The 15,504-nt window shown below is 38.0% G+C and overlaps 1 protein-coding gene across 3 annotated transcripts in view; it reads left to right on the top strand.

Annotated features, from left to right (window-relative positions):
• The window catches only part of HGF (hepatocyte growth factor), a 57,581-nt gene that overhangs the window by 19,983 nt on the left and 22,094 nt on the right, over window positions 1-15,504 (top strand). For 2 of the 3 annotated variants that reach the window (XM_075081504.1, XM_075081503.1), the window contains exons 5-7: window positions 2,919-3,061; window positions 4,774-4,894; window positions 9,453-9,571. In XM_075081504.1, coding sequence (XP_074937605.1) covers window positions 2,919-3,061; window positions 4,774-4,894; window positions 9,453-9,571 — 383 coding nt within the window. The remainder of the gene's footprint in view (window positions 1-2,918; window positions 3,062-4,773; window positions 4,895-9,452; window positions 9,572-15,504) is intronic. The other variant, XM_075081502.1, reaches the window with a different exon arrangement.

Raw genomic sequence — 15,504 nt, 5'->3', positions numbered from 1 at the left:
TATACTTGCACTTGGATTTAGCAAATTTTAAAAAAATTAATATTATTTTTTGTATTCCAGTAGAACCTGGAGACTCCCAGCTGAAATCAGGGTTCCATCATTTTCATCTCCACCCTAGACTGTAACAGAATCTTTTTTTTTTTTTGCTCTTAAGAGTTTTTTATCTAAATGGATAAAGCCAATGCAAAAAGGGTTCAAAGAGAAATCGTCAAAGAGTAGACAAGTACTTCACAGGCTTTTTGCTATTTTCCATGACTTGAATCTGTTTCCATGGTTGAATCTGTTTTTACCATTACTCTACTGGCTTCAGGTTTTGGCTTTCTTTTTCTTTTTTTCCTTACCTAATAAAGTTGAACTAAATCAGCACACAATTTTAGGAGTGGCTCTATCTTCTATTTCTGGGTGGATCTTTACTGCATCTCATCTTTTCCTCCCTCAAGAATGTTGCTTCAGTACTTGTTGAAGCCACCAGTTATATCTGGCCCACCTTGAGTTTCTAATGGTATTCATTTAGACTTTTTTTTTATGTTCTTACAACATATCTGACATAATTTGAAATGCCTTTTCCTTATATTTTCTAATGTCCATAATTTATGATAAGAAAAATTTTCCATCAGGAAGATTAAATAACATTTTCTGCTAGTCATTGAGATATTAGCTTGACAGACACACAGGTTGCAATGTCCCATCAGAAAAGCTTGCCCAGGGCTGTCCGTAGCTAAAAAACTTTGAGAGATTTATATTACAAGACTACAGAGGAAAACCAGAAGCAGCAATCTTATATGCAGCAGTAATGACAAAAATTATTCTCTTTAAGCACATAAAATAAGAAAAGCACTCCTAAATAATGCTTCCACATTGCCTGGGATAGAACCACAAGGTAATTAAAGGTATTTTCCACTTCAGTTAGTTTGAAGATTTCATTAATGGGAGTAAACCATGATTAAACTGTCAAATGCCAGAATTCTCCCTCTTTTCTCTCTCCCAATTTATTCATCTGTAACATAGAATTTGCCAAGGACAGCCAGAGCCATACATTTCTCTTCTGCTTTTGTATATAAATTAAATCAACGCCGGTGTATAAACACTGTCCCAAGTTCTCAGTTTAGTTTCCTAAGCTGCAAGTGTCTACAGTCTTCTAAAAGAAGTTAGATGAAATTTAATTCCTTTTATTTTCTTTTGCTGTAGAATATAGATACATTGGAATTTCCTCAGTGATTAAAAAACCCCACACCAGAAAAAAAACACCACAAAACAAAACCAAAAACCCCAACCAAAAAAACCCCACTAACAAACAGCCAGAATAAGTTATCGGGCATTTTCAGAATAAAAGGTGCATTTTACTTGTGATATTTCCACCAGAATTTAAATATACTGAATAAAACAAAAAAAACTGGAACAAATCTTAGAAAGTTCAAAAATTAAATCAATTTATTAAGTCAAGTTGTAAGTTTTATGTGATCCTCTATGTATTTTGCCCAACTTTTCAATTAACAGAAAAAAGTCTTCATGGAATTGAACGTAACTCAGAGTGTAATGTGGTTTTAGCTACAGAGATCTAGCTGCTGTTTAAGCATCACTGCAATGAAACTGGCAGTGAAGTGTTACTGGGTTTGTCTGCAATGTGCAGCCTGAGTGTGGTCATGAGCCCTTACAGTGGTACTGAATAGAACCAGCTCTGGGCTCCTTACCATGGGGTTACTGATTCCCTAGTTTGTAGGGAAAAATAACTAGTATTACTTTTATATATAAATATATATATATATGTGCCTACATATATCGTTATATGTCAGTGTGTATGTGGGGGTTTCTCTAGAGGTGATCTTGTAATTTTACAGACAGCTAAGAACACAAAACCTTGACCCTGGAGAGTTTATATTCGGTGAACTGAGCATAAGCAGCAAAATCTCATGCTGAAAATGTGGGTTAAGCAAAAAATATAGTATTAGCTCACATTTGTATTAAATCACTAAAGAAAAACAAAGTGCTTAGCATTGGTCTGAGAACCCCTAATCTAAGGGAAAAATCTTAAGGGGTGTTGTTATTTAATAGCCCCTTACAGCAAAAGCAGAAAATATAATGAAAGGGAGAGCACAGTTTAAGTCAGCCAGGTCACTCTTAAATGACCTAATTTGTACAATAGCAATGATGAGTGGGTCTATAAGTAGCAGACCCTAAGGTGACAACAGCAGGGCTTGTAGCAGAACATGAAGCAAGACAGCTAAAGAGGCATCTGGGGAAATTTCTGATGCTGAAATGCAAAGCAGTTTGTGGTTTCAGGCAGTGAAAGCCTCTCAGCGCAGTGTGTCACACCACTCAGTCACGTTCACACGCTCCTGATGCTCAGTTCTGGCTGCTGCCTGGCTGGGGATGGGAAGAGGTTTCTTTGCTTGTGGGCTTCATGTAGTAGGTGGACACTAAGCCCAGCTGGGCCTGCACAACATGTGCACATGTGCACAACACACATAAGAAAGGCAGGTCTGACATGGCTATGGACCCAATGAATTTTTCCCCTATGTACCCAATACATTTTCCCCCCTTGTCCAAGGGCTTTCCACCATTCTGTGAGTAGTTTCTAGCTCACCAAGGAGAGTGCAGTGAGGGCTGGGAGGGAGTGTACTGCTGCCTCTGGCTCTACAGCAGACAGTTGGCTCTGGATGCCCAAGGGAGAGGAGTAAAATTCGCTAGAGCAAGCTACAGGCTAGACAAGTTGTCCCAGATTTAGGCCATTGATTGAGTAATCCTGACTGAAGATGTGTATTTGTGTATGGACAGATATTTGGGTGTGTGCATTTGTGTAGGCAGGGTGGAGGGAGAAGGAAGCAGAAATGTGATTGTTTCTGTTTGTAAAAAAATAGTATGATTAACACCAAAGTTTGCATGCTCTTATACTGTAATGATTGTCATTTTAAAACTAGCTTTTTACCTTCGAGCTATCGGGGTAAAGACCTGCGGGAAAACTACTGTCGAAACCCCCGAGGGGAAGAGGGAGGGCCGTGGTGTTTCACCACCAGTCCGGAGACACGCCATGAAGTCTGCGACATCCCCCTCTGTTCACAAGGTAACCCGGCATGGCTCTCGTGAAAGCTGCCTTTTCTCTGCCAACAGCAGGTATACAGAACAGATACAATGAGGCAGTAGTTTCAGTGGCACTTGCTCGTGGATTTTGGAGGAAGAATAGGTGATGGCTCAGCAAGAATAACTCATGTAGCAAGAAAAGCAGTTATTAGAGAAAGAGGAGATCTTGTTACATTCCACTACTCTGGAAGACTTGAACAAGCCTTCAGGCTCAGCAGCTTTTTTCAGGTCATGGAGGAGCTGGAAAAAAGTTGTGCTGATCACACAAATGCGTCCCTTTTTTCGCTTGTCTAGTCCATAGTGAATCCATTAACAATTTCAGTATTACTATGTAATAAAATCATCTAGTGTCATTCCATGGTAAAACCAAGTTTTCTTCTTCTTTTTGATGAAAAAATAGATATTGAATTACAGGATGAAAGCTCAATCTAAGCATGTATTTTGTTTTTCAAATAAGTACTGTAAATAAGTAAAACATACCATAAATCCAGTCCCATTTGACTTTCAAGTCACAGAATTGTACAGACACTTTATGTGTACCATTGCATTTGTTGATTTTTGAGTTCTGTTAACCTCCAAACTAAGCTCTTATATCTTGCTAATCAACCAATCCAGTTCCAGTCAATCAAACCATTTAAGTTCTCAAGATAGGCTGCCTCTAATTTTCCTGATAATGTGTCATGTGCAATAGTTATCCAGTGGTGGGGGAAGGAATAGGAGAGAGAGAGGGAGGGAGGAAGACAGGGAGGAAGAGAATGATTTACAAGGAGCTTGGAAATCTATTAAAAGCTAGCATTTAAAGATCAATTTAAGTGAGCTTCAGATGGGATAAGACCTGGAGGTCGCCGCGGGATGAAGACTTTGGTAGCGGATGTTTTGACTGAAGAGTGAGGTCTGTAATTGCATAAGTTAGTATTTACTAAGTGATCCTTCGTTACAATTACTCAAATTAGGGGACACGTGAGAAATGTTTCTATAGTTAATTATGGTGAACTTATTTTATAGTTTAAGGCTTCTCGTTTTAAATTATGAAGCCTATTTTGTCCAACAATGATTTCAAATCCCTTTGGTAGCTTTTGCCCACTCTCCCCCCAGCCCCCACTTTCCCATACCAGGGCTGAAAATGTATCATAGTTTAAACTGCCAAAAAGAATTAGCATCGAAAACAAACAGTATCATATACAGCTGAAAGTGCTGGGAATTTAAAGAAACAGACTGCACTGCATTGAAATTGTGATTCAGCCATTATTCCGCACTTAAACTTGCGCTGTAATTATATTATGAGCTGGAGTGATTTAGAGTAATGAATGTTACTCAATTAGAAAACATCACCTCTAAAAGTACTCCTTCTTTAGATACGTGTGTCTCTCTGTTACTAGCCATAAGTAAGGTTAAAAATCTGCTAGGAACATGAATGCATCTAGCAGCTGACACACACCTTCCTCAAAACTGTAAGTGTCCTATAAAATGATACCAAATTTAAACAGCTGGATTAGATCAAAGAAAAAGATGCAACTCTATTTCAAAGGACATTTCCCAAACCAGCCTAAATAAAAGATATCACTTTTTTATACCTCTTTAGGTTGGTTTCAATATATAACAGAAGGAGTATGATTTAATTCCTCTAAATTTTTTGTGTGCTACAGGCATCAGCATAATAAATGACTAGTACCTCTTTTTTTTTTTTTTACCTAGTTGAATGCATGACCTGCAATGGAGAGAGTTACAGAGGGCCGATGGATCACACCGAGTCGGGCAAGGAGTGTCAGCGCTGGGATCTTCAGAGACCACACAAGCATAAATTTCGTCCAGAGAGGTAACCTCTCCTCCCCCCAAGTAAATCCATGTGGTTATAATTTAAAAATTACACATGCTGTGGAACCAGTTGGGCAAAATCAGCATTAGCTGAAGTGAAATTTGTAGAGTTCACCAGTTTTAGTTGCTTGGGCCTCTGGCCCATGGTGAGTGCAGGCTGGCTACTGTCACGATGGGGATGCAAGAGGGGGACTAGAGGCTATTTTGTGCAGCTGTGGCTACATCCCACGGCTGTGTAGTGCAGCTACGTACATGCGCTGCATTAATTGGTCAAAATATCCTCCCTAGCTTTATTGACAGTAAAAAATTAACCTCTGAATGTTTCTGTATATGTTTTTATGCAGCTTCAGTCAGCTTAAAATACCTTAAAGTAATAACAAAGTAAATAATGATTAAAAGTAATAATTTTTTGTTAGAGTTCTTAACACAATTACCGAATCTAAACATGCAACATTGTCAAGTCAGAATATACTCCTTTTCTGAAATATTGAACAGCTTTAAAGCTGTAGATTGTCTTCTGCTGTAATCAGGTTTAAGTATCTGGGTTTTTTTTACCAAAATATTTGCCCGCTACATGTGTTTTTTTAGCCTGGGAAAAGGGTTCATCATTCTGTTTAGCATTTTATGCACATGGATTTATAGACTTTTTTTTTTTAATTTAGGCATAGTTACATGATGCCAAAAGATGAGTCAGAAACAGCAAGACAAATTTCATCCCCATTAGGGTTTTTCCTAGAGGGTAAAATTCACTCGACCGAAAGGGTCATCTATAATACACCCTTTTGGAAGGATTTTGTGCGGGGGTTTAGGCCACACAGGAGGGCCTTTGTGTTTCTCTTAAACTGGAATAAATTTTCATTTTAGTTTTACTCTGGATTTTGGATTAACTCAATTTATAAAGTGGATTGAATAAACTTAAACTACCAGAGGAAGACTGCATAATAACAGGCTCTCCCATATTTCTGCTGCAATAAATATTTTGTATTAGCAGACTGGGACTGAAAAGAATCTGTTTCTGAGTTTTACCATGCACTTGCTGTGCATTCTAGAATAAGTCACAGAAATATTCTTTTTCCTTGGGAGTGAAACATTTATAGAACTTCTGGGTATAAACAATAACAATGTTACTGTCAGGAGGAATTTTTAAAATTAATTTCCATTAATTTTGGATGGTTTGCAAAATGACTTTTCAAACTAACTGCTGTTTCATGAATGATCACCTTCCTCCTTGGAAGGTTTCCTTTGGAAAACATCTTCTTGAGAGTTTTCAGACTGTAATGAAAATGCTTTTTTTAATTGAAAAATGTCCCATCCAGATTGAACTAATCTTTATGTGCTTTCAGAAGTGTAACTGGGTTTCAGTGTATTTCTAATACACTGATGTTAATTAACTTCATGGAATGGTCACTAAAGGTAGTGACATTTATGCTTTGATTATGCTAGCTTTCAAAAATGTCATGGGCTTTGATTTGTGTGGTTGTTTTAATAGTTATTTAAGGTGAAAATAAGACAGGAGGTCTGGAAGAAATGATCCATTAAAATACAGCAATATCTAGAGAGGCTTTTACTACGTCATCCTGGGGAAATATGAACATCCTGGAAACAAGGAAGGACTAGTTGGACAGTTTTAAACTTATTTTCATTTATGGATTCAATAGTTGCAATGACAAAGAAAAAGAGGTAAAACTAGTAATCTTTTCAAATGCTCCAGTCTACCTGCTGTTGGACAGTGCTCTCAGCTCAGGGTGAATACATCTCACCTTTTTGTCACCTCATTTAATCGGTCCACATTTATTCCCTTCAGGAGTCAGTTACTGAAAAGAATTGATAATACCTGTTTACTTAGATATGATTGAGGCTAGCAGTAGAAATTCCCCCAAACAGCTGCTGCATGACCCGTTTTTAGCTATTAGTGGATGAAGAATTGTATTCTGAAGCTTCAGTTCTCTCAGGCAGGGCTATGCCTCAGTATGGAGGGAAGACCATTGAGGCTAATGACCTAGACTGGCATACAGAAGCAAGAGTTTTCTCCAGTTCTGTCCATATTTTCTGCTCAAAATCAAATATTCTGTGAAAATAGGTACTTAGTGCATGGAGGAAAGTAGGGTTGAAGTGTAGTGTAAGATTTGAACATCTGCAGGTATCCTTTTATTAAATACTCTGGTTTAAATCTCTTGTACAAAAATTTACTTTATACAAAGTCAAGTTTCCAGTCCTGCATGTCTTTTAAAACAAAAAGGGGAAAAGAAATAATGGTAAAGAGTTTTAGACACTAAGTTTCTGATTAGTTCCAGCAGAGCTAGAGATCAGCTTCTGTCTTGTTAAAGGGAATAAATGTTGTCTCTTTGTCTACCACTCTTTCCCCCTGCCCAGAAACTGAGAAAAAGTCATGATTTTGACACCAGATGTGTATCTTAATGCTTCATTTCAGTTTCAGCAGTGAAGTACGGCTACTGCAGTTTCAAGGGGAAAAAAAAATAAAAAAAGAAATATGTAGGGTTCTGAAAGGTCTTGGAAACCTCAGGCTCTATTTGGGTCTAAGCAACAGGTCTGTGCCCTAGTGTACTGGGGAAGGATGAGTGTGCAGTGCAAAGGGATGAGCTGTCAGAGAATCCTCCATGGTCTCACTATTGAATTGTGTGGAACAGCCTGAAGCCCTGTTGTTTATCTTATCCCTAATATTTCTGTCTTAAAGGTTAGTTGGCCTTTTCTGTAGGAACTGAGGAACTGTTGCTTGCTGGATATGAAGGAAGGCAGAAGCATGCCTGAATATTGTGGGATGAACCAGTGACTGGGAAGGCTGGTGCTGCTCTAGAAAAGGGGTCATAGGTATAGTAGGTGGAAAGATACAGTTCACAGACATTATTCCATCCCACAAGGACACTCAAATCTTGATCCTGGAGGAAATGTTACATCTCTACTTAAGTTTTAATTAGTAAATAACACATTTTTGACGTACTGTGGGAACATAATATATAATATTAGGAAGGACAGAGTACTCAATGCTGTGAAAGACACTTGCCTTCTACAGAGTGGATTCTTTACACCCCTAGATATTTTGAATGGTTTTGGGAGCTATAACTGCAGATACCTTGCCATTCCTGGACTCACCTTCATTCCTGGGTAATGCCATGGGCTCTCCATTGCTACATGGCGTGGAACATGTGCTGCCAACATCAAAGATCATCATTGCACCTACTGGGTGGCCAAAACCATCTTGTCTTCTGGTGTATTATCAGCCCATTAACTGTTTTCTTGTGAAATCCTTGGACACAATTTGTTCCTTTACAGTTTGTCTTCTACCTAGCAGAAAACAGGGTACTGCTGCTAGATATGAAACCACCACATTCTTGACTGCCCTTGGATTCTCAGTTTTGTAACGTTTCTCCTTGTTGGCTTTAGTGTTTTGATTCTTTGTCTAGTTTATTTGTTTGTTGGTTTGTTGTTGTTTGTTTTTTGGTTTTTTTTTTTTAATTTGACTTAAATCCTGTCCCTGTCCCTTGTATAGATGAGGGAACCTGATTCTTCCCAAGGAATGGGAGATCAAGTTGTAAATGCATGAGTCAAAATTAGGATGATTGTTTGACAGAAAAAGCATCCTAGCACAATCACAGTCTTGTAAATCATATTTTCCTCTCCTTGTGTGGAAGACATCTGCTTGTAGTTGTAAATGGGTTCAGGTTCCCAGGTAGTTAACTTCATTGCTCTCTTACATAGTTTTCATGTTTCCCTCAGGGGAAAACCTACTTTTTGTTTCTTTACAAATGTTTCGGTTAAACTGGAAAACCAAGACAAACTGTATTCACTGGAGAAAAATAAAGTATGCATTTCTCTCCTTCCCTTTAAGTTTATTGATGTTAATATAGCACGTTTATACAAAACGAACCTCCTTATCTTGAATATCTGCCTGATCATTCAATGATGGCAGTAGGAATGTGGAAATAATTCAATGGCACAAGAGTTTCAAATCTTAACGAGATAAAGCAAGTTAGAAGTTAATTCCTTATTTTTCTTTTTTTTTCCCCCAATGCTTGAAATGAGGGCATGACCTGGAATGAGCTCTATTACAAAAATTGGAGCTATCGTTAGTAACAAAGCTATTTAAAATAGCTTCCAGTTTGAACCCAGGGCTGTTGCACTAAAGAACCTGTTTTCTTAATGAGTCCAGCATGCCAGGCAGTGTTTATATAACCCACACTTAATTGGACTGTTTTAAAAAAAAGATTGGCTTTAGAGTCTGGTCATCAGTTGACAGACAGAAGAGCAAGAGTTTAGCAATTAGCAGAGTTACCCCATCCGGTGTCCTCTGCATTAGCACAGCAGGGAATCCCCTCGGTGGAGGTCTGATTCTGCTGCATTCTTGGAAAGAGATTTTATGTTCTTAACTTTTTAATAGTGTTAAAAGAGTATCTGCATTCGTCTCACAGGATCAGACCCAAGGTTAATAGTAACAGGTTCTTGTTTTCCCCTGCTGAAAACTGTCCTTTAAGTACCTTGTACAAGCCTGCGCAGTGTTGCCGGGAAGACTTCACTGACACATTTCTTGTTGTGGTTTACAGATACCCTGACAAGGGCTTTGATGATAATTACTGCCGCAATCCTGATGGCAAGCTGAGACCATGGTGCTACACTCTTGACCCTAACACCCCCTGGGAGTTCTGCGCAATTAAAACGTGTGGTGAGTTCAAGCAAAATTTATTACTTCCTTTTCCTTTCCAAAATCTGGACACAGATAGTTCAAATAATATAGGACCACAGTTAGTTCATTCATTGCTAGTCCATTCATTGCACTTCACTGACTTTTAAAACATAGCTTTCAAAGAGGATCTGCTGTAAAGACACTATATTTAATCTGGACAGGAAGTGAGTTTTGTGTTACTTAGCACTGGAATATGTGTATGTCTTATGTACAGGAAATTGCATTAAAATGCAGGAAAATCAAGAACCAAAAATGTGAGGCAACATCATCATGAAGATATCATGTACAGTATTAGTTTGGCCATGCTGGGCATCTGCATTACAGTCTGGGAGTAGGTGCACACACACCTTCCTTACTCAGTGCTCTCTGTGTCAAGAACTGTTCATTGCTTTGTTTTCCTCTTGTACATTGTGTGGTCCTAGGCCTCGGTTCCTGCACGCTTTTCAGCATTGTGCTGAAGACAGAATTAGTAATTTTCTCATGGAGTCCTCTGTGATATTCAGCACTCCAGTACCAAAGCACTCCACAGGCAATTAATTTCTTTTCATCCATCAACTACAAGATTGTGGTTTTTGTTATCTTCACTTTACAGATAGGGAATTGAGTCAAAGGAACGTTAAGGTGTACAAGTATTGGATGCCCACTTCGAGATGCTTTAGTTCAGGATTTTTAGAGTGTTCTGCAGCATGTTCTATCTTCAAAGCCCAGATGCTCCTAGCTTTTGTGGTTGCTCTGACAGTTCTGTTCTACTGATAATTAGATGTCTTAAATGAGCAGTACAGAGATGGTGAGGAAAGTAAAACTATTTTATCTCCCTTGAAAAATTGGGTAAAGTAATTTTTCTAGACTTTCATGGTAATGCTGGGGCTGAGGCAGATGGCAGAATTAACTTTTGTTGGGGCATGCTTTAATTAGGAAACTGAGATTTGCATCCCTGAAATTCCTTGCCTCATTCACAGCTTGTCGGATCTACAAGTGATAGACTCCTCTCTTATCTCCCATACTTCTCATTGCCAGATTTGTGGTCCAATTTTTTGCCTTTAGTGAGCCGACAACATGTGAAATAATCAATGCACAAGCATGATATTAAAAACAGTCTCATACCTAGGCAGATTTTTTTGTTCTCTTTACTCAAAATACTTTGTTTATAACATCTTGGGAATAAAGGCAATTTCTGAAAACAAGGCATGACTTTAACTGAATCCATACTGTAGGATACTGTCAGCTTCCTGTGCCCCAGGCCTGTGGCAGAGCCCCCAGGAATATAGGCAGAAAAGGGAAAACAGTATTTTTGGATTTTCCATGAAGTAGAGACAAAGGGAATCTTCTAAAACTACTCAGTGAAACTCAGAGTTACGTTAGCTCATGAGAAAGTCAGTTTCCTTAGTTCTTGAGTTTTGGAAACTACAATTTCCTTTGCTGTCCTGCTTCAATTTTGACCAAAGTTAAGTGTTTAAAAAAAAAATCCTCAAAATCAGACACTCTGCTTTTCATCTAGCTCTGTCACTTCAGCAAGCTTATGTCATTGTAAAATTCATTTGGGTCTCTTGGAGGAAGACAGGATAACAGATGATACTTAAAATAAAGCTCACCTGGAACTGGATTTATGTGAGAATTTGAAAAAGGGGAAGAAAAGGGAAAAAAAATAAAAAACATAAAAGGACTAGTTTTAATGACTCTCTAATTTTCATGGTTCTCCGTATTTTTTGTTGTTGTTATATAAACTAAAACAAAACATTACTGGGTTACCTAAAATCCAGATAAAATAGAGATAGTAGTGGACCTTACAAAACTCTTTTTCCATAATGTAGTACTGCATTTGTTCCTATAATGTTAGCATATATTTAAATATTGGGGTGCGGGGGCGGGGGGGAAGAGGGAATGGCTCTGGCATGAACCATTATGTGTGAGCAGTTGCTTCCTAGAGGGGGAAGCATGGGATTGTCCACCTTCACTTGGATTTCTTACCAAACCAAATCACACCATGTTTTGTGCTTCCATCACCAATAGTTCAGAATTTTCTCTCCTTGCTTTTTCTTAGCTTAGGCCAGTGTAATGTCTTAGAGTCTCAGTCACTTATCAATTAGTCACTTGTTTGAAAACCAAAGGTTAAGGAAGAGTACTCTTAATGCACTTCCTGATGCAAAGTAATTAAACTTATTCTGCACTCTCATATGTCATCATAAATCCAGTATAAGGTAGTTAAAATTAGCAAAATTATTCCACTGTAAAAAAGTGAGGTTATTTTGCTACTTTGGGCAATGTCTGTGATCAGGATCTCCAGAGAAAGAAGCAGCTTAACAGGGCTACTGATTGTTTTGTATCAGGCACCCATTAAGTCACACCCATATTGAAAGTCTTGCCTGTGAACTATAGTACTAATTAATGTAATTGTATCTACAGTTATTGATAATCTTTGATAGTGGGGAAAGTTCAGTCTTTCCCCATTGTGAACAGTCTTGCTTAGCCTTATAACTGAATCGTCTTTCCAATTTTTCAGTTAATTCATTAAGTTAGGGGTGGTTGTTGGTTTGGATTTTTGGTTTGCGCTGTTTTGGTTGTTTTGGTTTGTTATTTTTATCTTTTAAACTAAACAGTACTTCCTACATTTCTCTAATTATTAGATAATATATGAATCATACATAGCATACCAGATCTGTTCTTTTCCCCTGGTAGAAATGTTTTTATTACGAAAAAAATATTCCTAAGTTACAGCTGACTGTTTCACAAATGCAACTTTTATAAACCTTTATCCTTTGGCATTTCCTGAGCTAATGTGTCAGTGTTCTGAGGATTCACATCTGGCTTTGCTGGTCACGTAAGCTTAGAGTCCATGCAACTTTCAGTATCTACAGTCTGGCCTAAGCTTTATAAAATGGGTGGAAGATCTCCTGCAAACTACTGTAATGTCACTTTTGTCTATCCAAGTCACAATCAGAGTCCTGAAGAGAAGGCAATAATCAAAATGGAATTAAAAACAAACCCCACAATGTAAGTTTTTTGTCTTATTTCTAGGCAAAATTTAACTGAATTAACTAGAAATTCTTTCACCTTCAGTTAAAAGTATATTAAGATCAGTGTAAATTTCACATGCAAAACTGTGTTTTCACTGCAGAAAACTGTAGATCTTTGGAAACTTCTGACGCTATCTATATGAGGAAGGATACAAAAGTAGTGATCTTGAAGGTGCTTAACCCAGCAGATATTTTCAAAGGATGTTTAGCACAGGCATATGGCATTGCCCTCTACATAAGATGTGATGCTGCTCAGTGCTTTCCTTTATAACCCAGGGAGGGAATTTATTGCTGATATTACTGTTATATCACCAGCTCTGTGACAAGAATACCAAAATATCGAAGCCCTGTTTTCAATTTTCTGTCTTTCTTAAGGCACATAGAAAAATTGTTTTTCCACCTCCTAGCAGGGAGCCCAAACATTCTGGGTTTCAGTGGCTGCTCCACTTTCTGAAGCTGTGGCTGCATGCAATCTCAGTACATTAAAAAGAGAACATCATGAGTTATATGTCTTTATAGCTTTGTGGTTTGGATTCTTACACAGGTTTTTAATTCTTATGCTGAGGACTGTTTATATATTTTACAAGAAATCATAATTAGAAAAAATGCTTTGCAAATCTAAGTCCTTGGACCATATACAGAAACGTAGGTGTCCTCTCTTTGGGGGAGTGACCACAAGGCAGCATGCTGCTTGTGGCTTTTGCTACATGTCATGAATGCTAGTATGCTCTATAGCCAAAATGCTGACAACAGCTCATATACAAAATTTTCAGCAAAAAAGTCAGTGGAAGGAAGTATTCAGAAAATAAATATGTTTTTAAGACTGAAGAGACAGGAGGGCATTGTAACTTTATTTCCAAGCACAGAAGGCAGCATAAAACATTGTGGCTTACAGCCAGGGCTGTGAGAAAGAGATGACAGGAGCAATTAGGGATTAGAGATGGCTCAAGCTGCAAAAATTGGATCTGGATTAAGACTTCAGGGACCACAGGATTGGTTTGAAGTTGCTCACATATGTGTCTGTGGTTTTGGCTTGAGACAATTTTTAGTTAGAAGAGAGGATAAAAGGACAACTAAAACAGCAATAAAGAAGTGTAGGATGAAATGAAGAAATGGAAGCACTGACAGCAAATATGAAAAAAGAAAATGACTGTTACTTTGGCATGAATGAGGACATGACTACAGGGAAGACAGGAGTGGGGAGCTAATACGGCTTTAAAAAAAAAAAGAAAAAAGGATAGCTGCACTTCTGTGGGTGAGATACAGGACTATGAGAGAGGTGCTGAGGCCTGGAAATGAAGTTCCATACATCAGCCATTGAAAAACTGCAGAACTATTATGGTAAGGACAGTGTTTTCTTGCTGCCTAACTGATTTCCAAGCAACCCAACTGATTTTACCATGGATTTAGCCTTATCTGTCAGTACCAGGGGTGAATGGAGCCCGAAAAGCTCTGGGAGAATTGAATAAGGGTCTGGGTTTGATGGGAAAGAGCAATTAATGAAACAGTAAAATTGAGAATCTAGGTGTAGAATGAACCATTGCAGTGTGCCTACAACTTTTGGGAAGGCAAAGAATCACTAATATTAGATTCCTCCTTCTTTAGAAGCAGAGATTTCAACTGCCCATTTGAATGTGATGTTCTGATTAAAGAGTTATTCGTTGAATCGTGTAGTATGTAAACAAATAAAAGTGCCACTCAGTTTAAGCTTAATATTTACATAAGATAAAGATGTTTATAGAAAGGAGGGAGTGAAAAGAGACTGATGTTTAGTAGCTGATAAATTGTTACCTTCCACCTCTCTTTATATGGTGGCATACCAGAGGTCCAGCATTCATTGAGCATGCAATGGCTTTATCTACATTTCCTCAAAAAGGCTCCTTCTCAGACCCTTTTCATCATCTCTGTGGTAGTTTTGAAAGTGAGATTTGAGAGCTCTGAATCTGCAGAGATCCAGATTTTTTAAAATGGATTTAAACTAAAAATTGTTTGGATTTAAAGCTCAGTTATAGATATTGGAACAACCCAGAAAGATCTCTCTGTGCTCAAAGACAAATGAACTGTAGGGGTACAGTTTTTAGGTGACAATGAGCTCTTCAATACTATGATTCTTGAACTTGAGTCTAATTTATTTCCTCACTTTTTCATATATTTTTACTGAAAAAATCCCAAAACACTAGAAATCAGTGGGGTTTTATTTCCTTCAATGTTCTGTCTCAGAGTACAAAGGAACTGCCACTATCATACTGCCCAGAACTGTAGATCATATTGCTTGAGGTAGGGATGCCTGGAGGCAGTATAACTGAACATGAGCAGCTTCTCCCTACAACATCACTCAGGTTTCTCACTGGCATTTGCAGAACTGTGTGGATCATGTTTAATGAGGACTTTGTGGTGTTTAGAACACTTTCTTTACTGGGTTAGGCACCTCTTATCATTTAAAATCTCTTTTTTAAAACCTTTTGTTGCAAATCAAGATACATTTTCCTTTTGTTGACCGACACACTAGGAAACACATTGCAACAGCAGAAGCAACAGTAGGAATTTTCCTGATTAAGTAATTTACAACTCTGCTTCTTATCAAAGTATACTTTTTTCCAAAAAATACGTAGATAGTATTACCATGAAAGAACACGAATACTCCAGCAAAATTCCTACCTTCTTTTAAGTCAGTAGGAGTTTCACCATTGACCTAAAATTTGTGCAGGATTATCTTCTGGGTCATTGGTATTAAAGACAGAAATAGTACTCTAACTTGTTACTTCAGCTGTAGAATGACTCAAGGCCCCTGCTGATTCCCTCATGCTGGCTTTACTGTGAGAACCAGAACCGAGAAGAATATCTGTGGCTTTACACATGAACCTCTGGATAATGTTTCATCTCTTCACTTAAACATCT

The sequence above is a fragment of the Phalacrocorax aristotelis genome, chromosome 1 (assembly GCF_949628215.1).
Source record: "Phalacrocorax aristotelis chromosome 1, bGulAri2.1, whole genome shotgun sequence".
Taxonomy (NCBI): domain Eukaryota; kingdom Metazoa; phylum Chordata; class Aves; order Suliformes; family Phalacrocoracidae; genus Phalacrocorax; species Phalacrocorax aristotelis.
This window is presented reverse-complemented; position numbering and strand designations above follow the sequence as displayed.